The 25,277-nt window shown below is 42.8% G+C and overlaps 1 protein-coding gene across 1 annotated transcript; it reads left to right on the forward strand.

The window, feature by feature from the left end:
* Nucleotides 1-17,622: 17,622 nt before the first annotated feature.
* Nucleotides 17,623-25,003, forward strand: Lmod2 (leiomodin 2). The gene is made up of 3 exons (XM_052721848.1): nucleotides 17,623-17,899; nucleotides 23,041-24,395; nucleotides 24,977-25,003. Exons 1-3 carry the CDS (start codon nucleotides 17,623-17,625, stop codon nucleotides 25,001-25,003), a joined length of 1,659 nt encoding a protein of 552 aa, XP_052577808.1.
* The last annotated feature ends 274 nt before the right edge of the window (nucleotides 25,004-25,277 follow it).

A 25,277-nucleotide genomic window follows, 5' to 3' on the forward strand; every position in this document is an offset into this window, starting at 1 on the left:
GGGAGGGCGTTGGGGAATATCTCAAATGATGTCAAATATCAGTTAGACACAAATAATTTTAAATGCTTATTATACAACATGGTGGATGTCATTAAAAGCAATGCAATGTATATCTGTGTGTGAATTACTTTTCTCCTTTCTATAATGGAATATTTGAAAGTCAGCAACTTACGGAGTGAAGACTTTATTTTGGCTCATTGTGATGGAAGAAGCATAGCCATAAGAGCATGAGGCTGTTTTCTCACATCTGGCTAAATGAAGACACACAGAATGTTGACGGTTGCTTGGTACTCATCTAGCTTTCTTTCGGTTCATTCACTGAGTCTAGATCCCTATCCCATGGGGTAGTACCACAGATTTTAGGGTGGGCCTTCCCTCCTACGTTAATCCTCTCTAGAAATGCCCTCACAGACGTTTCCAGAGGTGTGTCTTCTAACTGATTCTAAGTTCAGACAAAGTGACAATGAAGATTAGCCATCACAATGTAAAAACTACCAAAAGAGTTCTGCCAAGGTATGAGAAGAGCTGTCCTACCCGCACACTTACTCATCCTCCATGCAGTCATCCACTGCCATGCCTTCTCCACTATGATAGACTGTCCACATGACTGTCTTCTCCACTATGATGTCCCAGCCACATGACTGTCTTACAATATGTAGCAAGGTTAGATTCTCTACAAGAGCTCTTGGGTAGGCTGTGGTGTGCAAAGCTGTAGATATATACAGCCTAAGCTACTATTGAGTTCCTCGGATAGTGGAGATGAAGCAAGCTGCCACCATGCCTTCTCCACTTTGATGGGGTGTATCTCTTCAAATATGAGCCAAATGAACTCTGCATCCCTCAGATTTCTTCTTGTTTGGCATTTGGTCACACCGATTAGAAAAACAACCAATACAGAACATTGGTACCAGGGTAGTGGAATCATTGCTTTGCTAAAGCTGATGAGGTGGGTCATAGACTTTCTGAACTGGTTTGGAGGAGAAGTGAGTAAGTTTAGAACTACAGGCTAAACATGTCCAAGAATGCTCAAGAGTGCTGATCCCAATGACAGCTTGGAAGCTGGAATGCCAATAAAAAGACAGACAACACAAATTTGCTCATGAGCTTTCACAGGAAAATGAAGGACTACATCTGGACCTGGGATAGAGATCATTGATGGATTATGGCAAAGACCCTGACTGCGTTTCTGCCCCATATCTTAAAATGTTGAGTGAAGCTAAATTAAAAAGTAACGAAGTATTTTGGCAGAAGAAATCGTAAGACAGCATAATATCCAGGCTGTGTAGTTTGTAGCCCAATTATGGTGAACACAAAGATCAGAAATACAGAGAAAATGTGACATTTGACAAGGAAAGATATATGGACCTAAGTTAAGGACAGTGTAGCAGATGCAGTTGTTACAAATTTTAACCACTGTAGCTATAATCTAAGAGGCCCACATATATCTTGAGCTGGCACCAAACTTGATGTAGTGCTGTGTTTACAGGCATGCAAGATGCAAAACTGAGGGGCCCATATAAGCTTACTTCAAACTTCAGAAGCCCTTTGAGATGAGACAATATGTAGCAAGGTTAAATTCTCTACAAGAGCTCTTGGGTAGGCTGTGGTGTGCAAAGCTGTAGATATATACAGCCTAAGCTACTATTGAGTTCCTCGGATAGTGGAGATGCCATAAATTTGGATATCTGCTGAGGAAAGCTGAAAGTGCCACGTGGAGCTGGCCTGCAGGAGGCCGTGTAGGATGCAAACAAACTAGTTGTAGGGGAAGGACTGCCCAAGCCCATTAGTGCCCAGATGATACCACATGACCTGGACCAGGAGCTGCAATGCCTGGTACTTGCCTTGCTGGGTTACTGTCTTCCTTTGGTGTGATCTTTTCTTGTTATGTCTCTTTCCTCCCATTTGGAATGAGAATGTTTACTCTGTGCCATTATTTGATGGATGTATGTGACATGTTTTGTGATTTTTTTTTTAACATGGGTTCATAGTTAAGAAATCACCTTGAGTCTTAGAAGAGGCCTTGGACTTTCAAACTATATCAGAACTATAAGACTAAATTGGATTAAATACGTTTTTGTATGATGAGATGGCCATAGTCAATAAGGGGCAGGGATGGAATACTATGATTTGAATTTAAGATGTACCTCACAGACTCATGTCCACGAACACTTGTATATTTGAAGACACATTTGAACAGCTGGTGCTGCTCTTTTGAAGGTGATAGAACTTTTGGGAGGTGAGGCTGAGCTGGAGGAAATATGGGAGAATCTTGAGACTTTATAACCAGGTCAATTTTCCTAACCTGTGTCTTTTTCCTAGCTGCTGACCCAATGTAATGCTGCCAGCCATCAAACCTCCCCCAACATGGTGGACTACACTCCCTCAAACCATAAACCAGAACTAATCCCCGTCCTCCAATCTTTCCCCAAAAAGAGAAAGAAAAGAGTAGTTTAGATTTTAGGTATTCTCACCATGAAAAAGAAATCAGTATGTGAGAAAATACATATGTCAATTGCCTCAATTTAGCCATTCTATAATATATACACATTTAAAAACAGCATGTTCTGTATCACATATATGTATATATTTTTGTCAACTAACAAACATTTAAAAAATATGGACTGCTTTAGCACTCTTAGATGAAGCATGCAAATGTATCTGATCATTAAGACAGAGAGTGATCCAGATTGAATCATGCTTTACATATTATTAGCTACTTGATTTTGAACAAGATATAAGCATATCAATCATTATGCATACATAAAATAAATGCATAAGAAACCTGATTTCTGTTGTTATTATTGTGGCCACATCGTGAGATTCCAGAACAAGACCACCACAGAGCTGATATCCGATGCAAAACACACAGGGGTTTATTGATAACAAGCAAGCCCAGGCTTCGTCCATGTCCAACACACTGGCTAGCTAGCCAGGTGAAGGAGGACGGCCCTGAGCTCTCAGGGTGAGGGGTTTTTAAAGGGAAAAACCGCAAACAGGGTGGTACAAGCCTTGGTGTCATATGGTTGGGTGAGGGTGTGCAACCTTTGAATTTACTAGTTGGGGGTTACAGTTATCATTTGGGGGCAGGCCTGCACAAGGCTTTGTCCTTGTGCTGCCATGAGGGCTGGCTGTCCTTGTACATACTGACTGTGGGGGCTGACTCAGTGACCCAGGCTCTGTCCTTGAGCTGCCATGGAGGCTGGCTGACCTTGCACATTCACATTGACCCATGCACGTAGCTCTAAGTTGGTGAGGGGTCCCAGACAGTAAACAACTGGCTGAACCTTGAGCAGTCAGAGTATATACAGAAAAGGAGCTACTGCAAGGATTATGTCATAGCCCTCCCAGAAACTGCTTGCTCAAGTCTCAGGAAACTGAAATTGAGGCCTGATCTCTGAGAAAAGACTGAGCAGCCTGTTATGGCATCTGCTTGGTCCTTTCATTATCACAGAGTGCCAGAATTAGGACTTAAGTTGCAGAAGTGAAAACATTCATCTTAAGGAACAAGACTACACACTGTCATAATGACATCTGAGATTATTCAAACCTATGTTATAGCTGTATGTGGTATCTCACTGTCATCTCTAAATGTTTTGACAAGATTCACAGAATGAAAGATTAGCACAAAACTTTTGAGCCTAGCACATAAAAACCTCACATTTTCTTGGTTTTATGAAGCCCTAATTGTCCTAGTTATTGCCAAGGGAGGAAAGGGCCTTCTTAGGGGAAGAGATGTGTAGGAAGAGGAAGAGCAGACTCATTTGACCTCAACAGCCCATGTTGTATAACCTTAGGGAGTGCTGGGGATGTCTGGGGATTTGCTGTTTTCGTCAGGAGACAGTCTAGTAATTTGAATCGGGGCACTGGGAGTGCCTGAGTTCTAACATTGGACTGACCAGCAATTCTATCACAGGGCCTGAACAGGAACACTCATTCTGCACTTCAGATTCCAGTAACAAGACAGCCATTGCATTTACCTTGAAAGTTGTCCCTGTTGAGATTTCTCCAGGAGATTCAAGCTAAAGTGTTCTGGAAGTCACCTATGCTATTTAATTTAGAAAGTGTGGGAACATTAATTGGGACACTTATCGTTGAGTTGAGTGAGTGGGGGATGCCAGTATCTAATTCTTTCTGTTTGAGGTCAAGTCTATGTTCTTTTTGCAAACACAGTATTTGTTATACTCTGAAAATTAAGTGAGTAGACATGGCATCTAGGGTTTGGCAATCTGTGTTCCTAAATGTCTGAACACCCCTGAAAATCTGTAACTAAATTACTTTAAAATTATTTTAATGCAGCAATATTTCTAAACACCTTTGATGGGAGGGTGCTAACATTAGCTTAGACTTTGCTTTGACTGCATTTTGGCCCCTCAGTGGAGATACTAGAGAAGCTAAAGGGGGACTTCGAGTTGAAGGATATTCTAAAAAAACCTGAATATCACTTATGCAGATTTATACATATGTATAATTTATGATTATCAGATATCTGCTCAAAGGAAAACAATCCTCTTACAATAGGCGTGGTGGTGTTTGCCTATAGTTCCTGCACTTGTGAGGAGGGTCATGAGTTAGAGACAAGCTTGGCTTACTATGCAATGTTGTGCTGTCTCTAAAATCTTAATAAAAATAGTTTGAAAAATAACAAATTCTTAGAAAGTGAATGATTTCAAAATATTTAAAAATAACAGACTTTGTTAAGAAAGAGTAAGAACCCAAAGGCCATATAAGATCATAGGTTTTCCAGCACCTCAAAGGCACCATCATTTGTCCCACAAATGAGAAAGGAACCTTGAGAAATACCCAACTCATTCTAGTACCTGCTGAAGGACCATGTCTGTGCAACACCCTTCACTTGTCCTGTGGCTCACAGTTCACAAGGTCCTTCATATGCACCCCCTCACTTGATTATTATTCCTAACCTAGAAGCAGAGCAGGACAAGGGTTAATTACATCCACTCCATATAAGGAAACAGACCATACAATTAGTTAAGGCTGTAAAAACCAGAAGTAAGACTGTACCTTAGCGCCTTGGCTCCAGATGCATAGCTCCTTCTATAGCATGCTGTTGGGTTCATCAAGAATCAAGAGCCCATCCACTAAAAGAGCTCGAACAGAACAGCTAGCTCAGTGTTCTTCAGCAGGATATACATCAAGTGGTGAAAAGATCTTCAGTCAACATGTCCCCAACTGGGTGAAGTCCCAAAACATAAGGTAAAATGAAAAAGCCAGGTGGCCACAAACTGTATGGTTACAGTTATTTATAATAGTCAAACATGGGTAATACACACAGACAGAAAACATGTTAGTGGTTGTCTGGGACTGTGTATTAGGAAGAGGGTTAATTACAAATGGGCATAAAGAATCTTTTGGGACCAAAAGAAATGTTCAGAACTTGTTTTTTGTTGATGGTGAAACAACTTCGTTAATTTACTTTTTAAAAGAAAAAGCCATCAAACTTTAAACTTACAATAGTTGAGTTTTATAGTATATAAATTGCAACCTAAAAAGTCACTTTTAAAGAAAGCCCAGGTGGAACACATCCATCTCTGCCAGGGAACGACAGCGTTTATAACCTGCTCAGGCCTGTCTTAACAGTGGGATCTTGTGGCTCTGAGGAAAGTGCTTGGTCCTTGTACTGGTAGCACATAATTTAATTTTTATTTTTCTGTGCTGATAAGACCATTAAGAGCAGAAGATGAGAGCCCTCAAGGGCAGCAGGTGCCGGCTGCATTCACCAATCCCATTGGTCCCCAATCCCATATCAACAGAAATGACTTTGCCAGCCTCTGGTATGTTCATACTTGTTCTAAAAGGACATTTACACACACACACACACACACACACACACACACACACACAGCACCGCCGCCGCCATCGGCGCTGCCACCACCACCACCACCACCACCACCACCACCACCACCACCACCACCAAACACACCCTAATATCCAAACATGTATATATTGAAAAGCTATAAGTGAGGGTTTCCTGTCCTGTGAAGGGTGTGAACTGGCAAAGAATCATATAATAACCTTGAGAAACAGCTCCAGATAGGACACAAAGGAAGACGAGGATTACAGGAACGAGTGTCTTGGGGAGAATCGGTGAAGACTGGATCTCAAGAAGTCAGGAGAACTTCGGAAGGAAAGATCAGTTACAGCTGTGAGTCTGAAAATACAGTGCTTTGGATCTTCCTGACAGAACTGCCAGTGAAGGGCCCCAGTGTCTGTGGAGCACAAACATTCCCCACATTCCTGTCTTTTGGGCTGACCCCAGTGCCCTCCCACTCTCTTCACGACAGGATCAACATACTTCAGCTACGGGGTCCCAGCTGGACTGGCTTCCCAGCAGAGACTGTCCTGCATCTGAGGAAAAGGATCATCCACGGTGTGGACAACCCATCCTCCACACTTTCTTCCTGACACCACAGAGGAGCAAATCTGTTGCTAGGGAGATCGATGAAAGAGCTTCTCCTCCGCCACAAGCAAAACTTTGTTTATTAGGATTTCAGCTGATGAGTGTACAATCTGTTTCCTGTCTCCAAAGTGGAACTTCACAGGCATGGTCTGTTGTACGAGATGAAAGGCTCGGTTGGAGGAATTCAGTTATTTCTTTCTCATTTTTGGATTTTTCCCCCTCAAAATTTTATTTTTAGCTTCACAGTTTAAATACTGTTAGTTCATCTTTTCATTTGCATACACTACAATTACTTACATATGTTTGAGTCAGATAAACATAGCATCAGCTATATGTGACCAACTGTAGAGGCTCCGTTCTAAAGTTGGGTCTTTTGTTGTGTCTGTCTTTGCTTTTGATACATTTTAAAATGCCAAATAGTAACACCAGTGTGAGAAGCAGCTTGGAGTTAGAGGACATCATCATCCATCACTTGTTAGCTGGAAGAATGCAAAGATATTTTTTAATTCTCAGAACCCATTTTATCTTTTATAAAATGGAATAAATCACATTTATTCATCAAGTGTTATCTCACACACAGTATTAGACTAAACATTAATAGAGGGAGATCATATTATGTTCTACTGCCTGGCACACTGGCTATAAAATCATTTTGTAAACTATAACTGTTACACAATTGTGAGATGTTATTATAAATAGCCCTAATAATTTTAAATTTGACTCACACTCTCTGCCACAAGTTGGCATAGCTGGGAGATTTGCTTGTCTGCCAAGTCTGAGAGTACAGGCTTGATAAGGGAATCACCAGTTCTCATCTGATCCCTGGAGTATGTGTTTGCCCTCTGTCTGTCCAGAGCTTGGCTGTTCCCTGACCTTCTCCCCTGGGAGCCTTTCTCTGGTCTTCTGAAAAGCTCCAACAAACAGCCTGAGCAAAGTCGGAAGCTTAACTTCCTTGGGAACTACTACGTCACTTCAGCCTTGTTACAAACCATCTGTAAGAAATGTGGAAACTGCAAGCCCTTCTGTGTAAGTGGGAAACTTGTTAAACTTATTTCAGGAGGCAACTTTGCATCTAGAAAAGGAGGGATTAGGTAAAACTTAATAATAATTATAAAGCAGGCAAAAATCCTTGACATTTCCTTGTGTTTACAAATGACAAGATGACGTGATTTCTGTGTCTCCAAGGCAGCTTAGGGACAATTAAAACAAAGCAAAAAGTTAGTCTGGCCTGGTGGAAGTTGCCTGAACTCCCAGGTATGCAGGAAGCTAATGCACGAGGCTCACAAGTTCAAAGTCTATTGAGGCTACAGGGTGAGTTCACCGCCAATCTAGAAAACTCAGTGAGATCCTATCTCAAAAGAAAATATGGCTGGGGGTGTAGCTCAGTAGTAGAGTGGTTCTTTGACATGAACAGGGTCCTGGATCCAATTCACAGAATCACTATAACTAAGTAAATAAACAAATGAATAAATAAGGCATTCATGAAATGATGAAACATACCACTCCGAGGCTGAACTGCCTACAAGGCAGTTGGGCTGGCTCTTAGCTTTGATTCACACACAATAAAGGAACAGTGACCAAAAAGCATGGACTGTGGTCCCTGTAAGTGTTTGGGTGTCCAGGAGCAAAAGAAACTAAGGGGAGGTGGTCATTGAGGTACAAATAGGAAGGCTTTCTCTGAAGGCAGTTCTGGGGGTCACACAGTGGGGTTACAGTGACAAACACAGTGTTAAAGTGTTTGTTTGCCTTGCAGGCAAGCAGACTTGAGTTTGATCACAAACCGTGAATTAAAAAATGAGTAGTCTCAGAATAAAATAAACAACAAAACAAAAAACTCTGAATCACCTCAGACCCAGTCATTGTCATGACGTCTGTCATTTTTAAAAAACTGTTTTCACTTTCATGACTAATCGCTCCTGTCCCGAGCTTTGGGGTGCTCTGTTTTTGAAATACTCCCTGAACACTTAATAACCATGCTGGGCCTTGGAGACAGCAAGTGAAGCAGACTCCTGCCTTTGGAAAAGTGTTCTCCCTGTAAAGACCTGTTTAAAACAAGCAATCCCAAGAGCAGTGTGTCTGTGAACTACGTTTAGCTCCACCTGGCCTGGGGCCTGAGCGCGTGTGGGCCCCAGTGCAGCTGAAGAGGCAAAGGCTTTGTAGGTGGAGAGGAGGCAAGTGCAGTGGGTAATGGGCAGATCAGCTCAGGGGGGTTCAAGTTCACTCCAGCACGGCTCAAGTGTGGGTTCTAGAAGGTGATCCTCATGAAGCAAGAAAGGTGAACAGTACTCCTGGCTAAAGGTTCAGTCTGAGGAACGATGAAAGGCATTCAGGAGTTTTAGGTAGGGAATGACCTGGTGAGATCTGTGTTCTTAAAAGGTCACTCTGACTGTGCTGTGGAAGATGGGGGATGGGGTGGGGGGCAATAGGCAAAATATAAGAGGGACTTTAATCCATTGCTATCCCCAGCCAAGAAAATGAAAGCAATGTAGACTTACGCTGAGACAAAAGGGAATATCCTGAAATAAAGCAGGAATTCAGAGGCCCTTAGAGCAGAGGAGCCTAAACACCACTACACTGTGAGAGAAGCAGCTGAAACACCAAGGCCCTAGCAAGTGGTGGCTGAGGATATGGAGCCTCTTTGGGGTGAAGAAGCCGCAGAGAGAGAACGCAAGAGGCTGATCTTAGGCGGTTTGAGACGCTTGGAAATTATCTGGGTGTTTTCACAGAGTATCAGTGTTCAGCTCAAAGATTTTAACTGAGTAAGATGACACATTGATGCCCATCTTGGACTTTTGGGATCCCTTGTGCTTACTGAAATAAAATAACATATACTAAATCTCATAGTGATGGGGTCTATTGTACCATAAAGCATGGGGCCCATAGAAATGGGTTTTAATTAGTAAATAGATATTATATGTCATATAACATAAATATTAAATATAATTTAAAATTAAATTCACATAATGCATATCTTGAGCTGTCTTTTGTAGTTTCAGATAGAAATGCCTGTACCAGAAATTGTTTTGAAAGATGAACAATTCCTGAAGTTATCAAGTATTCCCTGAAATTTGAGCCTAAAGTAAAAAGACAAACAATAATACAGTCTTTTAACACCCCTAAATATCAGTCACCAATAGTACAGAAACCATCACCCAAATAGTCTTTAACAAGCGGAGTTTCCTCTATGTACTCAGGTAGTTCTATGCACATGGGTGTCTAGAAGGACACTGCTACTACCTTAATATGAGGAATCCACACTAAAATGCAAAAATGAACACAGAAGGACTGGTGGTCAGGGGAGGCAAGAATATGACCAAAGCATACTATGGACATGTATGAAAACGTGGGCGCTAGAAAGCTGGCTCAGTGGTTAAGAGCACTAACGGCTCCTGTGAAGGACCCAGATTCAGTTCCCAGCACATGGAGGCTCACAACCATACTAAAAAAAGAAAATGCCACAATAAACTCCACCATGTGTGTAATATATTCATATAAAACTCAAAAAGTAAAGAAACAAAACAATAAGTGGAATATCAGCCTTCTGAAAAGACTGGTACTACTGACTTCTGGTGGTCCTGATGACCTCTTCTCCCCATCTCCTGGAGTCCCTATGGGTATCATGGCACTTGCCTATACAACAGACTTTCAGGCAACATGACACATGGCAGCTATATCTGGTAATGGTAGAGATAAGCACACAGTGCTAGTTGATAATAAAGACCTCCCTAGCTTGACCTACAGAGCCCTTCACATCAAACAGTCAACATGTGTGAGCCCTCAGCACCAGTAGGGCACAGTGCCGATAGTTAGTAGAGAATGTGGTGGGTGGCCACCTTCCTAGCAGTTCCTTGAATCAGGGAAGTTTCTGCCTGGTCTCCACCTCTGCCTCCTCCCTCCCCTCCTCTGTCAAACAGTGTCCACTCTTGTTCTCTTTCTCCTGCGCACTTACTCGGAGGCTGCTCTCTGCCTGGAACCTTTTCCCACCACCCTGCCTTCTCTGACTTGGCCCACATCTTGCTCTGTGCAGGGCTCTGGCTCCTCCCCCGGCGCCTGGCTGGGCTGCTGGGCACTGCTATTGCCAGCTGTCTACTCTCTCACTCCCTGGAGTCTCAACTCCTTGAGGGCAGAAACTGAACTGGTTTCTATTTTCCTGTCCGCAGCCCTAGCTCGCAGCACAGTTGTATCTCACAGCAAGCAGAGAGTGACCATGTAGACAAGCGGCAGGGAACATTACCAGAGAGAAACTAGAAGGGAAAAAACCCCAACAGGTTGAAAGAGAAAACTCAGTTTTCCCTTAATGAGGAATTGACAGTATCATGAGACATTATATATCTTAGTGAATCAGTAAATCAAGAACAAAAAAAAATTCTCACCAAGGCAGTGATTTTTTTAAATAAGACATACTAATCTTGAAAAGGTTTTGTCGTCTTATACTATCATTGTTTCTAAATACAATGAATACATTGTTTCTAAATACACCAAGTGAAAATTCCAAAATATAAAATGCTGACTCTCAGAACACCTGTTCAACTGGATTTTTTCTTTTTTCTTGTTTGTTTGTTTTTCAAGACAGGGCTTCTCTGTGTAGCTCTGGTTGTCTTGGAACTCACTTTGTAGACCAGTCTGGCCTTGAACTCACAGAGATCTACCTGCCTCTGCCTCCTGAGTGCTGGGATTAAAAGCTTGAGCCACCACTGCTGGGCTGGATTTTTTTTCTTGATGTAAAAAAGAAAAAAGAAAAAAAAAGAAAAAAGTTCGAAGAAAATTTATACTATCCATTATAAATCAGTCAAAGTGAAGGATGGATGGCAGTGTTCAGTCACATGGCAGAATTTTAACAAATGGACTTAAAGTTGGTAGAAAATGCTTCCTAGTAGATATCATGAAGTCTGGTTGGGTGTGAGTTATGATTGCTACAATCAGACTGACTGACGGTAACTGTGCTAAGATGTTTTAAGAGGCCATTGTTTTTTTTTTTTTGTAATCACTCTGTTGTATTTCTTTTTTTTTTTCATTTTTCTTTATTAAGAAATTTTCTACTCACTCCACATGCTATCCACAGACCCCCCTCCTCCCTCCTCCCACCCCGCAGCCCTCTTTCCCAAGCCATCCCACATCCCCACATCCCCAAAATTGAGGTCTCCCATGGGGAGTCAGCAAAGCACAGCACACTGAGCCTAGGCAGGTCCAAGCCCCTTCCCACTGCACCAAGGCTGTGCAAGGTGTCACACCACAGGCACCAGATTCCAGAAGCCTGCCCATAGACCAGGGACAGATCCCGATCTCCCTCCCTCGCCCCCCCAAACAGTTCGAGCTAAACAACCATCTTCTGTATCCAGAGGGCCTAGTCCAGTCCCATGGGGGCTCCACAGCCACCAGTCCACAGTTCATGGGCTTCCACTAGTGTGGCCAATCATCTCTGCATGTCCTCCCATCATGATCTCGACGTCCCTCGCCTGCAGTATCTCTCCTCTCTCTCATCAATTGGATTCCTGAAGCTCAGCCTGGTGCCTGGCCGTGGATCTCTGTATCTGCCTCCATCTGTCACTGGACAAAGACTCTATGATGACAGTTAGGTTATTTGCTAGGCTGTTCACCAGAGTAGACCAGTCCAGGCACCCTCTGGACCACTGCCAGCAGACCAAGGTGGGGTCAACCTTGTGGATTCCTGAGAGCCTCCTTGTCTCTGTTCCAGCTTGACCCTCCCATTTCCCTATGTTCTCATCCCCCACTCCTCGCCCTCTGCCACTGCCCCCCAGTCCACTCATGTAAATCTCCTTCACTTCTCCTTCACAGGATCATCCATGTGGAGGCCATTGTTCTTAAGAGGCAGGTATTATCAAGAGGCAAGTGTTTTTCAGTGATGGTGCCACATGGTAAGACATTTTAATGCTGACCCTTTGGAGTCACTTTCAGAGTCATTTATGGGACACTCAAGACTTGACAAAAGAAACTCATGCAAGGCTATATTTATTCTGGGTCATTCAATGAGGAAACTAAAAGTAAACAGAGTGGTTTTCTAACCATTTTCAGTCCAACATAAAGAGGAGTTTTCCATAGAGCTGAGCCATTTGTCAAGGAATATTTTTATTGATGATGCTAAACACAATACGGATAGAAATGACAGAGGACTGAATATTTCAAAGGTCCTTTGAAATCCGAGTCTATTATTCTAAAGAATATCTGTGCAATTATTTCATGGTCACACATCATGTGTGTTATAATACGCATGCATAGAGCCCTTTTCTGGATGTGTCCAAATGCCATCTCATTATAGAAATCTTCTGGAATGAAATATTGCCCTCTGCAAGCCTTGCTTCCCCTCCAGTCTGCTGTGGGATGTCTTTCTGTATGCTGTGAACATGTGTTGCTCGGATTGGTTGATAAATAAAGCTGTGTTAGTCTAGGGCAAGGCAGCTTAGAGGCAGGTAGGAAATGCAAGCAGACAGACAGGAAGAAGAAAGGCAGAAGGGAAGAGATGTGAGCCAGCCGCCCAAGGAACAGCATATAATAGGACACAGGTAAAGCCACGGAACATGTGGCAATACATCGATTAATAGAAATGGGTTAATTTAAGATAAAAGAGCTAGCTAGCAAGAAGCCTGAGCCATTAGGCCATACAGCTTGTAATATAAGCCTCTGTGTGTTAACTTGTTCGAGCAGCTGCGGGACAGGCGGGACACAGGAAAACTTCCAGTTACACCAGTCTAATATTCTTTGTAGCTCTTCTGTTAGTTGTATTCTGTTGTTTATATGTTTATATTGTTCTCTATAAAGAACAGGACTCGGTGGGTTTCATTCACTGCTCTAATCCAAGTAAATCAATTGAAGTCTAACATATGATGTATATTCAGTAAATTTCAAGACAAAAGTGAATTAAATATATCAAAAACTCAAAGGAAAAGAGTAAAATACAGTTGTCCTAATTTTACATAATTATTTACTCCCAAATATTCTGGCCAATGTGCCATGTGTCTAATGTGTCATTAATAACGAGTTTGTGCTACAATCTATACACATTTTAATGTCTTAAAAGCAGTTGTTTTGCTGGACAGTGGTGTTGCAATGCCTTTAATCCTAGCACTTAGGAGGAAAGACCAGGCAGATCTCTGTGAGAGTTCAAGGCCAGCCTGGGCTACTGCTGTGGATATCGCTCTGTATAAATAAAACACTGATTGGCCAGTAGCCAGACAGGTGGGACTAACAGAGAGGAGAATTGAGAGAACAGGAAGGCAGAGGGAGAGACTAACTGGAGCCACTGCCAAGACAAGGAAGATGTAAGGTACCCATAAGCCATGTGGCAAAGTATAGATTAATAGAAATGGGCTGAATATAAGAGTAAGAACTAGACAATGATAGGCCTGAGCTAATGGCTAAGCAGTTTAAATAATATAAGCGTCTGTATGTGTATTTTCTAAGTGGGCTGTCAGACTGCTGGGGCTTGGCGGGACCCGGAGAGAAAACTTTCCAGCTACAAATGGCGCCCAACAGCTCGAGTTTCCCCCTTAAACCTGAGAATATTTAATAACCAATTCTAAATGGAGCCCAAACCAGGTTCCTGCTTCATATCTCATATGGGCGACTAGATGCCGCAATATGTGGGTTTGAGCTATGAAGGGTTCGTGGCGTGAGTGCAAGCTTGACCTAGGCTATGTTACACAGAGGTGTCTCCAAGCTGCTCACTATGCTATGTGTTGGATATAGTTTTTACTAGTTTAAAAAAAAAAAGAGGTTTCTGGTCTACACACTGCTTTGATAGAAGCATAGATCCACTATTTCTGAGAGTTGATGGCTCCCAGAGCTGTCGGAAAACATACCACCACCATGTTGGAAAACTAAAATGGGCAGAGCCAGCAGCCACAGCGCCGTTTCAGTCTTAGAATGCTGCAGTTTAAAGCAATAGGTTTGAGGCAATATAAAAAATAAGCCTCGTAAAGGTGGCTACACAGAGAATCTGGATATTTGATTCTCTTTGATATTCATAACTGAAGAAAAACATTAGACTGTAAAAGCTGCTGAGTTATGCCAAAATGTATATTTTAAAGGTACCTTGTCTTCAAAATTTGGATGTAAGGATATGTTGCTTTGGAAAAAAGGCTCTACTTTTATTTCCACAGAAAGCAAGAGGCTATGGATTTGTTCCAGATTAAGATACATCAGGTTTGACGAGCCAAGACCCCCGAAAGGTCTCCAATAACACCAAGGCCCAGATGATCCAACATCCACAACCATTTCAAGGCAACTGGCTCAGACGATACACCTTCACAAACTACTCCATAATCCTAAAATTTTCTTTGTGTCCCCATAAGCTACAGCGCCCCCTTCCAACAGGAAGTAGTAAGAAAAGTTATGCCCAAATTCCCAAATATACCAAGCTGGCTTTGGAGATGAAATTGGCTCACTCCCTCTCTAAACCCAGGCATATTGCTAAAAAAAAAAAAAAAAAAAAAAAGGGTAAGAGATTCTTATGTCCCAAATCATAAGAGCCTTCTGGTGTGTGACAGAGAAAAACCAATATTTTAACAGGCTGACTATAAATACAATCTCTTTTTAAAGAAGAAAAGGGGATATGATATAGATATGATAGGACAGACACCAAAACTACACAGAGAAACTCAAAAAACCAAAAAAAAGCAGTTGTTTTTTTTCCAGCATACTTGTGATTATTTTTACGCAAAATGTCATTGTTGAGCTGGATAATTCATTTCATTTACCAGATTTAAATATCTATCATAACGATGGCACTGTCAAAACTCAAATCCATCTTTTAATTTAAAAAAAAAAGCACCATGTGTTCCACAAAAACATATGCTACTGGTTCAAAATATGAAACAAACCCCAATGCTGTTAATTATTTGACTTGACCATCACTCAGAGTGTTAATGAATCACAACTACATTGAACCTCAGAAATAGGAACAAATATTCCCTATCTTCAAAATACAAAAGTATTTTTAAAAAGTTAGTTAATCATTTATAGTTTCATTATTCTCTCTCTGAATATCATTTCCGGAATATGTCCTTTGATTCTGAAGGCAGAACACTATGAGTTAAAATAAAACATATTTAACTGAATTTAATCATTCATGCAAAAGAATGGAGTTAGAGAACTCACACTCACTGACTTCAACTGCATCACAAAGCTACAGAAAGTGAGCTGATGGAGCTTTGGTAGAGGAGACACACATATCAACAGACCAGAACCACCCAGGAGATTTCCTTACATCGATGCTCAGTAAATCCACAGAGGTGTCAAACAATTTACCAGAGAAGAAATTCTTCTGGACCAATAGTGTTAAGATGAGTAGATATCTATATCTATCGATCAATATCTATAATGTATATCTTATTTTCTACGTACATAAAAATTTTAATCAAAATGTGTCATAAGCCTAAACCAAATCTGAACTTTTGAGCAAAACACAGGAGTAAATCTTTGCACCCTGGGATTAGGAAATGATGTTGTAACTATAAACACCAAGAAACAGCTAACTGAATAAAAAATGATAAGGAGAACTGCATAAAAAATTACTCTTCTAAAAACACTAAAAGGCAAAGCAAAGAATGAGAGGAAATATATACAAATCTTTTGTCACATTAAATATTTGTTTCTCAAATATATAAACAACTCACAACTGAGTAAAAAGACAACTGAATTTAGAAATAAGCACAAAACTTGAGTATTTTACCAAGGGCCAATGAGCACATGAAACTACATTCAACATCTTTAGTAACTAGGAAGCTAAAAGCCACCATTTTGTCCTCACTAAAATGGCTGTGACCAGGAAAACAAACAGTAGCAGGTGATGTAAGGAAACTGGAACTCTCCCCACTGCTGGGAATTCATGGATGAGCCACCTTAGAAAATGGTTTTGTAACTTCACTCAAAGTGAGTTTACCCTACAACCTAGTGTTTCTCTTACAGAGAAATAAAAACCATATGAGTACTCAAAGACTTTCAGGTAAGTGTTATTGGCAGCATTATTCACAGCCCAAGCCTAGAAATAATCCAAATATTCACCAGCAGTTCAGTTGAAGGCATAAGTATTTTATGTTGTGCAAGTGTTGGTATATCTGTATTTCTACACACACATTTTACTGTAGTTTTATACATCTGTATTCTAAAATTAGTATGAAATTCTACGAACTCCATAGATAATATAACATCTTCATAAGAATGAATGCATATGTATAGTTAAAAATTGTCTTTCTGACTTTCAGCCCAGATACCAACTGGGTTGAAATTCTAGACCTTTCTACTTCTTAGCTTTGTTTTCCTAAGCTAGTTACTCAACCTCTCAGGGGTCTTTGCTTGTCAGATATGGGCAATAATAATATTCTTCATACTATTGTGGGATTAAATGATAAAAAATAGACAGAGTGTTTAGCTTTGGGCTGTCACAGTATCAATCTTTAATAAATTAGAATAATCCAGTTTCTACTCACACATGGGAAGGAGAAGGCAGCCATTTGGTGATGCGGAGAAGACACTTTCTGCCCTTCCAGCTGTCAGCCTTCAAGAGTTTCACTTAATCTCTCAGTCTCAAATTGCCAAAATCTGTACATGAGGGTCAAACTGTTAGTCTAAAGCACACACAACTAGGGAATTGTATGGCAGGGCTTTGTATACTGCAAAGCACGATAAATTATAAAATTCTGTATTATCATAGCTTCTGTCCCCATCACATCACCCAGGATATGTTTCTAGAAGAACCAAACTACCCACAGGACATTGTGGAGTTATTTCTCCACCCTCAGTTCATAATGAAAGAGTCTGTTCATCACCGCGGTGTCTGTGGCAAGACCTTTGCAAAACGAACTTTACCCTCCGTTTGTTTGAGCACAGAGTAAGGAGAACCATGTCACCTCTTATCTGAAACACTCCTCCTGTCCTCACCAGCTCTCAGGCTCGGCTAAATATGGCTCTGGCCACTGTGCGAATAATCCCTGCTGGTTCTGAGACCTCCATCCACCACTGATGTGACATTCTTTGTGTTCAAATGTCTAGCTGACGTCTGATGCTTAAAACAGCCCATGCTTTCAGCCTCTCCACATTGTCACAGCCCTGCATCACCACTCTTAAAAGGCTCCCGAGGCCACTCCTCACGCCAGCTGCCCAGCAGCCTGACCCTTGCCTCCCTGTCAGCCTCTGCTTGCCTTGAATGCCTGGTTCTTCAAGCTCTTGGGGGGTCTGACAAGGCTGGGACCATGTCTACATTTGGCTACAGAAGGGGACTTAGCAAATATGAATCCATCGATGAGGATGAACTTCTGGCCTCCCTCTCGGCTGAGGAGCTTAAGGAGCTCGAGAGGGAGTTGGAGGACATTGAGCCTGACCGGAACCTTCCTGTGGGGATGAGGCAAAAGAGTCTGACGGAGAAAACCCCCACAGGGAACTTCAGCAGAGAAGCGCTCATGGCTTATTGGGAAAAGGAGTCCCAAAAACTTTTGGAGAAGGAACGGCTTGGGGAATGTGGAAAGGTAGGCTCTGAAGACTGTGCCCTGGCTATGCCCATCATCCTTATTCCCACCCCCACTCCGAAGTCAGACACCTCTGGTTTCTGTAGTTTCTCAGTCTTCATCACTTAAACTTTCTTACAGCCCAATTGTATTCAGTACTGAAATATTTTTCAGGCCAAAATGGTCTTGATGAGAGTGGTTTCTGATTAAAAACAGGAACCTGGAGAGGAAAACGCTTCACAACCAGAGTATTGGTTTGAATGAGTTGTCAAATACTCTAAGGCACTGATGTTGCGTAGCATGTTTCTGGCACAATTTTCTTTCAGTTAAGTACATTTATTTCCTGGTACTTGACAGCAATAATGGCAGCAGTAAAAGTAGTTTTATATTTGCAGTGCCCAAGTTCAAGGCTGTGAGAAAAACATGAGAATGAGCATCAAGAGTCCTCGTTCCTCCTCCAATTTTGTCCTTAAGTTGTCAGAGTTTCACAGACAATCATTCCTTCAGGATTCTTTTTCTATTTGTCCATTGAGAGAGTTCAATTTGTCTTTCTTTTGTGAATCAAGATTTCCCCAACCCTATTGAGAGTTCAACAAGTTCTAGAGTTTCCCCCAAAGGAAACACATGCTTTAGTGTAGAGTTCTAAATGACAAACCCAGCTAAGGATGCAGGTTAAGCCTGCATGGACAGATGCATCTCTGAGAATCTTCCTACTTGATAGGGATTCTGAGACTAGGAAGCATGCTTATGATGGAGAACTTGGGTCTGGGAAGCCCATGTATGCTGCCCAGGGAAGAATCATTTTGAATTTCCCAATGAGTCATTGAAAGGAAGTTCAAACAACTAACCTCTGGGAAAATCATTATAGCAGTAGAGTGTTAGTATAGGAAAGAAACCCTGAGTTCATGGAAGAAAGCAGGCTGCAAACAACTATTTACAAGCCTGTGTGCTCTGCTGAAATCACGTATAATCAAAATAAGCTGGCTCAGAGTGGCCAGCTTTCCACAGTACTAATCTAGGCACTGTGGCGATCTTGGTGATAGCTGTGTGCACCACATTTGCAGTAAGATACGTGTGAGCTTTGCCCATGTCAATCATCGTAGGAAGGGCCACTGGGACCAAGCCAGGATCTTCCAAGGCCACTGTGGCTGCAGTAGTGAGGAACAAGAGGGAGAGATGAGGAGGGAACATGTATGGCCAGTCAAGATTTGGGCCAGTCAGTTCTTCCATGACCATCATTTAAAAGTTGGATTTGCTTTAATAACTTCCTTATTTGTTTTTGGTTTTTGTTTGGAATGAAAAATGAGTGTCAACAGTCTGAGGAAAAGGAATGACATCTTCTTATGCTTGCTGAAGAATTTCCCTCAAAACGAGAATGCAGCTATCTCTAAGAAGCCAGGACATAGAGGCAGCCACAACAATAACAGGACAAAGGCATCTTAATGTCAGAATGTTATGACAGCGGAGGGAACCAAAGGGCAAAGCCTGTTGTCAGCTGTTGTTGACACCCACCTCAGGCTGCCAAAGGTTTTGCTGGTCCTGCCAGTGGCTTATCGGACCAATTAGAGAGGCTGTCTTCTTTGCGAACTTTGATTCCTTTCTGGGCTGGTTAACTTTTCTCCCACTTCACAGTCCCAGCCAGCTGTCTCTGTAGTCACAAGGGTGCTGAGCAGAAGCCGGCTGACAGAGGGAATAAATCTAGTCCCACCGCAGGGAAAACTTCCAAGCAGCTTAGGGGAGAGGGGAGCAGGTGCTTGTCTCAGTGACGATGGCCTAAAGAGATTCCGTGAGGAGGAGCTGGGGTCTGGATAGGATGGGGGTGGTGAGGCCACTGGCTTTGTGAGGGTTTAGGAATGGTCTGTGTAGCACCTGGTGAGAGACAGCCTTTCTTCTGTCCATCTAGGTTGACATAAGTGTGTCCTACATCAGCTCTAGGCACCCTGGACATGCCACAGTGCAGTGCTCCTCACTTGAGTAGTTGCTGGGCCTAAGGCACAGGGGCCAATGACTTTTCTCACATTATCTCATCTCGTCTTACCTTTCGTCACTTGAGAGCTGGGACCAGGAAAAGTGAAGGAACTTGTGTGAGGGTAAAAGCTTGTCAGTCAAATTGCAATTGAAACTAGAGACTCTGGGCATGAAGGCGGTTTTTCAGACGTGTAGGTGCCTGCCCAGCAAGAGGAACATGGTCTGGTCCTTCAAAAGGCACAACTTCTAAGCCTCTTCAGGAGGGAAACTATCAGGGTAGGCCTAACTAGCTGTGGTCTAACAACTCCATCCACACGCTAATCTTAGGACTATAAAGAATCACACAATTACTTGACACCCAGAAAGGTTTAGTGACTTGTCTAAAGTCAACCAGCTCTTTGTAGGGAGAACCAGGACCAGAGCTGAAAGCCAAGCCTCTTGCTTCCTTATGATGATGGTGCTGTGAAGATATCAGAAGAGGCTGTCTGTCTCCTTCTTGTTGCTCTATTTACTCTCCATGTTCACGGCATTTGCATTCCATCTGCTCGGTCCCTCCCACCTCATCTGCCACCTCTTCCTCTATGTCACCTTTCCACCCCCATTCCCCAAAGGACTAGAACTAACTCCAAAGCAGCAGACGTAGGAAACCATTGACCACTCCCCTCCAGTGTAGGACTGATCCATAAAGGAGGAGGGATTGTCCTGTGGGCCATCCTACCTCTCCCTTTCCCTTTGCTGGTATTTTTCTCCCATATGCTCCCTTTCTGGGGGTGATCAACAATCTCAGATTGCCCTGGCCTGCTTTAGGAAATTCTTTTATCCTGGTAAAGCCCTCAGGCTTGAGCAAACAGCCAGGAGACGTGGTCACCTTAGCCCACCTGACCGTATCAGTGTTTTCGTCTAGGTATGGTCCTAGGAGACGCTGATAACCAATGTCAACTTAGCTCATCTACCCAGTAAATAAATGTTTACTGAGCCTCCATAACATGCAAAGCACTGTGCTGGGTGAGAAAACAGATCGAGGTCTCTGCCCACTTTAAACAGTCTATTGAGAAAATGGCAGACAAGCAGTTAAAGTGTGAGCCGTAGCTTATTGGAAGAAGTGTCATGTTAAAGAAGCCCTCCCAGAAGAGGCCTCATTAGATATTACAAGACAGCTCACATTGCTAGAGAATTTACATGATCTTCAGCTGTGTTTTGAAGGGGAACAGCTTTTGTAGAGAGAGACTAAAGATCTTTAAGTACTAAAAAAGATGAGATTTCATGGTCGTATAAGTGGCAGCACACTCTGGATTTTGAGACAGGCCAGAAAACAGGCAGGTACAGTACACACCCTTAGGCAGCTAATGGGGACTCCACCTACAAGAATTTACACAAAACGAAGGGACTTGAGTGGGAGTGTCTGAACTCTGTCCAACTGATCGACTTACTTCTTTGCATGGCATTTTATATCATTGAGTTATGACTCCTATCCCTCCAACCCTTTGACAGACAAATAAACAGACAGACAGACAGACAGAGAGACAGACACACACACACACACACACACACACACACACACACACACACACACACACACACACACACACCCTCCCTTCTTCTCCTAATACACCAAGTAAATTGAGACTGGACAGGTCATCCCAGGAGAGGCTGACCCTTTCCCGGGCCATCACTTGGTGCCTGCCACTCCAAACAAGTATAGCTAACTGGAAGCTATTTTGTGACAGCAACTGGGCAGACAAACCTGGAGACCAACACAGTGTTTTCCAAAGCTCCATCCACATGCACATGCCTCAGACAGCAACACCCCTTGAAGTTTAAAAAAAAAGTGCTTCCAGTGTAGAGGCTATGGGGGGGAAGCAAGGGCCATGGGCTTCAAAAGAGATAAGGAGGACTCACGAGGGTAAGGGAAAAACAGACACTTTCAGCACTTCCAAGGCTTTTGCTAATAAAAGATAACACGAAGAGAAGAAAGCAGTCTCTTGGGAGTCTGTGCAGAGGGACTAGTGAACAGAAGTGACAAAGCTAGAATAAATCTTGTTTACCTGAAAGCCTTTTACAGTTGATGCATGCTAAATAAGTTTAAAGCATTAGGCTAGGCAAATACCTGCTTTGAACTTTTCTGCTGCTGTCTGCTAATGCACACTGCTCGTTGGGATTTAGGGAGGCTAGTCCTCTGCAGGCTGTCATGTTTTACCACCAAGGGCTTTGTTTGTTGTTTCTCCAAAGAGCAGGTTTTGATCTGCCCTGCTCAGCAGCTCTATGAGAGTGTGGCCTTTCCACATTCTTGTGCTTGTCATCACACAACAGACAAATGCTAGAGGAGCAAACCATGTCTGCTTCTCTACATGGAGACAAACAGGACAGAGGGCACTTGCCTTGGTCACATCTGCAATGGACTGAACATTTGGGGAATAAACACTCTGTTGCTCGGCTATGTTCCCAGCCCAGAGCCCTCTCTTTGAGACAGAGTCTCCCTAAGTTGCCTAGGCTGACTTTGAACTCTCTCTATCCTAGACAATCCTTGAACTCATTACTTGCTTGCTTCAACCTCCCAGTTAGCCAGGATAACAGGTGTGTGCCAACAGGCCTGGTGAAATTTTGAGCATTAAGGACAGGGAATTCATTACCATATTGTTTATTTTTGTCGTACTTGTTTGGTGTGAAGAAATAGAGGACAGTGCACTGATTTCAGAGGTATAGATTTGCAAAACTGGAACAAAATGAGTCATGAAAGCCAACATAGCAAAGTTTTCTTATTTTATTTTATTATTTTATTTATAATGGCACACGTGCAGGTCAAAGGTCCTGCGGGTTTAAACTCCACTGGGCTTATGCTGCGAGTACATTTCATCTGTTGAGACATCTTCCTAGGCCTAAAATGTTGAAAAATTTACCCAGCCTTTTCCAAAGCTGAAGCTCTGACTTACATGTTCAAACTAGAAAGATGATCACATGTTTTTATCCAGTAAATGTCTGCTATTTTGTAGAAGACAAATGTTTACAGAAAAGCTGTGAGTGGTTATGCAACAAAATGTTGACCTTGGCCACTTGAACTAGAGATGAGGTCAGAAGCAAAGACTTGCTAATCCTGTTCACTACCGACCTTTGTGGTACTTACGTTACCTTTGTCAACTGATAAGTGTGCTTCCAGTGAAAGCCTTAATGGTGTCCATACGCTCACTCCTCAGGTTGCAGAAGAAGACAAGGAAGAGAGTGAGGAAGAACTAATTTTCACAGAAAGCAACAGTGAAGTCTCTGAGGAGGTGTGTACAGAAGAGGAGGAGGAGGAGGGACAAGAGGAGTCTCAAGAGGAAGAGGAAGAAGAGGAAGAGGAGGACAGCGAGGACGAGGAAACTACAACGGAAGCCACAAAACATATTAATGGAACTGTAAAGCACAGTAGCGTTAATTCGGATAACGCTAAGCCAAAGACATTTAAAAGTCAAATAGAAAATATAAATTTAACCAATGGCAACAGTGGAGGAACACAGAGGAACACAGAGTCGCCCGCTGCCATTCACCCCTGTGGAAATCCCACTGTCATTGAGGATGCCCTGGAAAAGATTAAAAACAATGACCCTGACACAACAGAAGTCAATCTAAACAATATCGAGAACATCACCACACCGACCCTATCCCGCTTTGCTGATGCTCTCAAGGAGAACACGGTAGTGAAGACGTTCAGTCTGGCCAACACACATGCCGATGATGCCGCGGCAATCGCCATTGCAGAAATGCTCAAGGTCAATGAGCACATCACCAGTGTCAACGTGGAGTCCAACTTCATCACAGGCAAGGGGATCCTGGCCATCATGAGAGCCCTGCAGCACAACACGGTGCTCACCGAGCTGCGCTTCCACAACCAGAGGCACATCATGGGCTCCCAGGTGGAGATGGAGATTGTCAAGCTGCTTAAGGAGAACACCACGCTGCTGAGGCTGGGCTACCATTTTGAGCTCCCAGGACCAAGAATGAGTATGACGAGTATTTTAACAAGGAATATGGATAAACAGAGGCAAAAGCGCATGCAGGAGCAAAAACAGCAAGAGGGGTACGATGGAGGAGCTACTCTCAGGACCAAAGTCTGGCAAAGAGGGACGCCAGGTTCTTCTCCGTATGCATCTCCCAGGCAATCTCCCTGGTCGTCTCCCAAAGTCTCCAAGAAAGTCCACACTGGGAGAAGCAGACCTCCATCTCCTGTAGCCCCTCCCCCTCCCCCTCCTCCTCCTCTGCCTCCCCACATGCTGCCTCCTCCTCCTCCTCCCCCTCCTCCTCCACTCCCAGAGAAAAAGCTCATCACCAGAAACATCGCAGAAGTCATTAAACAACAGGAAAGTGCCCAGCGGGCCCTACAAAATGGACAGCGCAAGAAAAAAGGGAAAAAGGTTAAGAAACAGCCGAACAATATCCTAAAGGAAATAAAGAATTCTCTGAGGTCAGTGCAAGAGAAGAAAACGGAAGACAGCTCCCGACCCTCTACCCCACAGAGATCAGCTCATGAGAACCTCATGGAAGCTATTCGGGGGAGCAGCATAAGACAGCTACGGAGGGTAAGTCCCACCAGATCTGACCGTAAGGTGGAATTGATTCAGTGAATCAGCCTCCATGATGGATGCTATCAAACCCACCTCTCCACATTCTTACTGATCTTTTAAATATTCGTGCGCGTGAGAGCAAGTATGCCAAGCGCCAGCATTAGGAGCGGGTACATTGAGTGAGAGAATGAACACATTAGGAGCGGGTACATTGAGTGAGAGAATGAACACATTAGGAGCGGGTACATTGAGTGAGAGAATGAACACATTTCCATTCGTGCCAACTTATTGTCTCAGCTAGGATCATTTTATGGCACTCCAACATACAAAAATTCTGATTTTCCTAATTAAGAACAAAACAAAGTATTACCTGCATCTAAAAAGATTCATCGCTTGTCAGAATTTTCACCACAATACTGCAAGTGATTCACCACCAAATTTATAAATGTGGATGCCACATGGTGAGCATAATCTACATCCAAATTCCCCTCGGGGAATACTGCTAAAGGTAAACCCTATAGGTGGCGGTGATGATGTTGGGGATTTACTTTAACATGCATGTTGATTCATTGAAAGGCAATCCTCTGTTTTTGTAGGTGGAAGTTCCCGACGCTCTGAGATAGAATGGTCTGTAGAAGAGGACCCGGAACTGCTTAGTGGTGTGACCTGAGGTGCATTGTAAGCTGTTTCCAAAATGCCTTCTTTAATTTAAAATATTCCCTGACTTCAAAGATAGTGTCACTATGGAATTCCAAAGGGAATTTTAAGACACAATCGGCATGTTTCTTCTGTAAATATGAAAATAAACATTTTTTTTTAATGTCATAAGTTCGTATGGGCAGAAGCCTCGGAAGATCTCTTTGCATCTCTGGAGTCTCTGTGACTGAGCTCAAATCA

Source organism: Peromyscus californicus, unplaced genomic scaffold (genome assembly GCF_007827085.1).
Source record: "Peromyscus californicus insignis strain IS unplaced genomic scaffold, ASM782708v3 Scaffold_6__1_contigs__length_162567912, whole genome shotgun sequence".
Taxonomy (NCBI): Eukaryota; Metazoa; Chordata; class Mammalia; order Rodentia; family Cricetidae; genus Peromyscus; species Peromyscus californicus.

Bases quoted from the DNA above. Each gene is read 5' to 3' on its own strand.
- Lmod2 (XM_052721848.1), top strand. From the start codon at position 17,623: ATGTCTACATTTGGCTACAGAAGGGGACTTAGCAAATATGAATCCATC. The intron at 17,900-23,040 runs GCTCTGAAGACT...CTCAGGTTGCAG, and splicing joins TGGGGAATGTGGAAAGGTAG to AAGAAGACAAGGAAGAGAGT. The intron at 24,396-24,976 runs GTAAGTCCCACC...CTGTTTTTGTAG, and splicing joins GCATAAGACAGCTACGGAGG to GTGGAAGTTCCCGACGCTCT.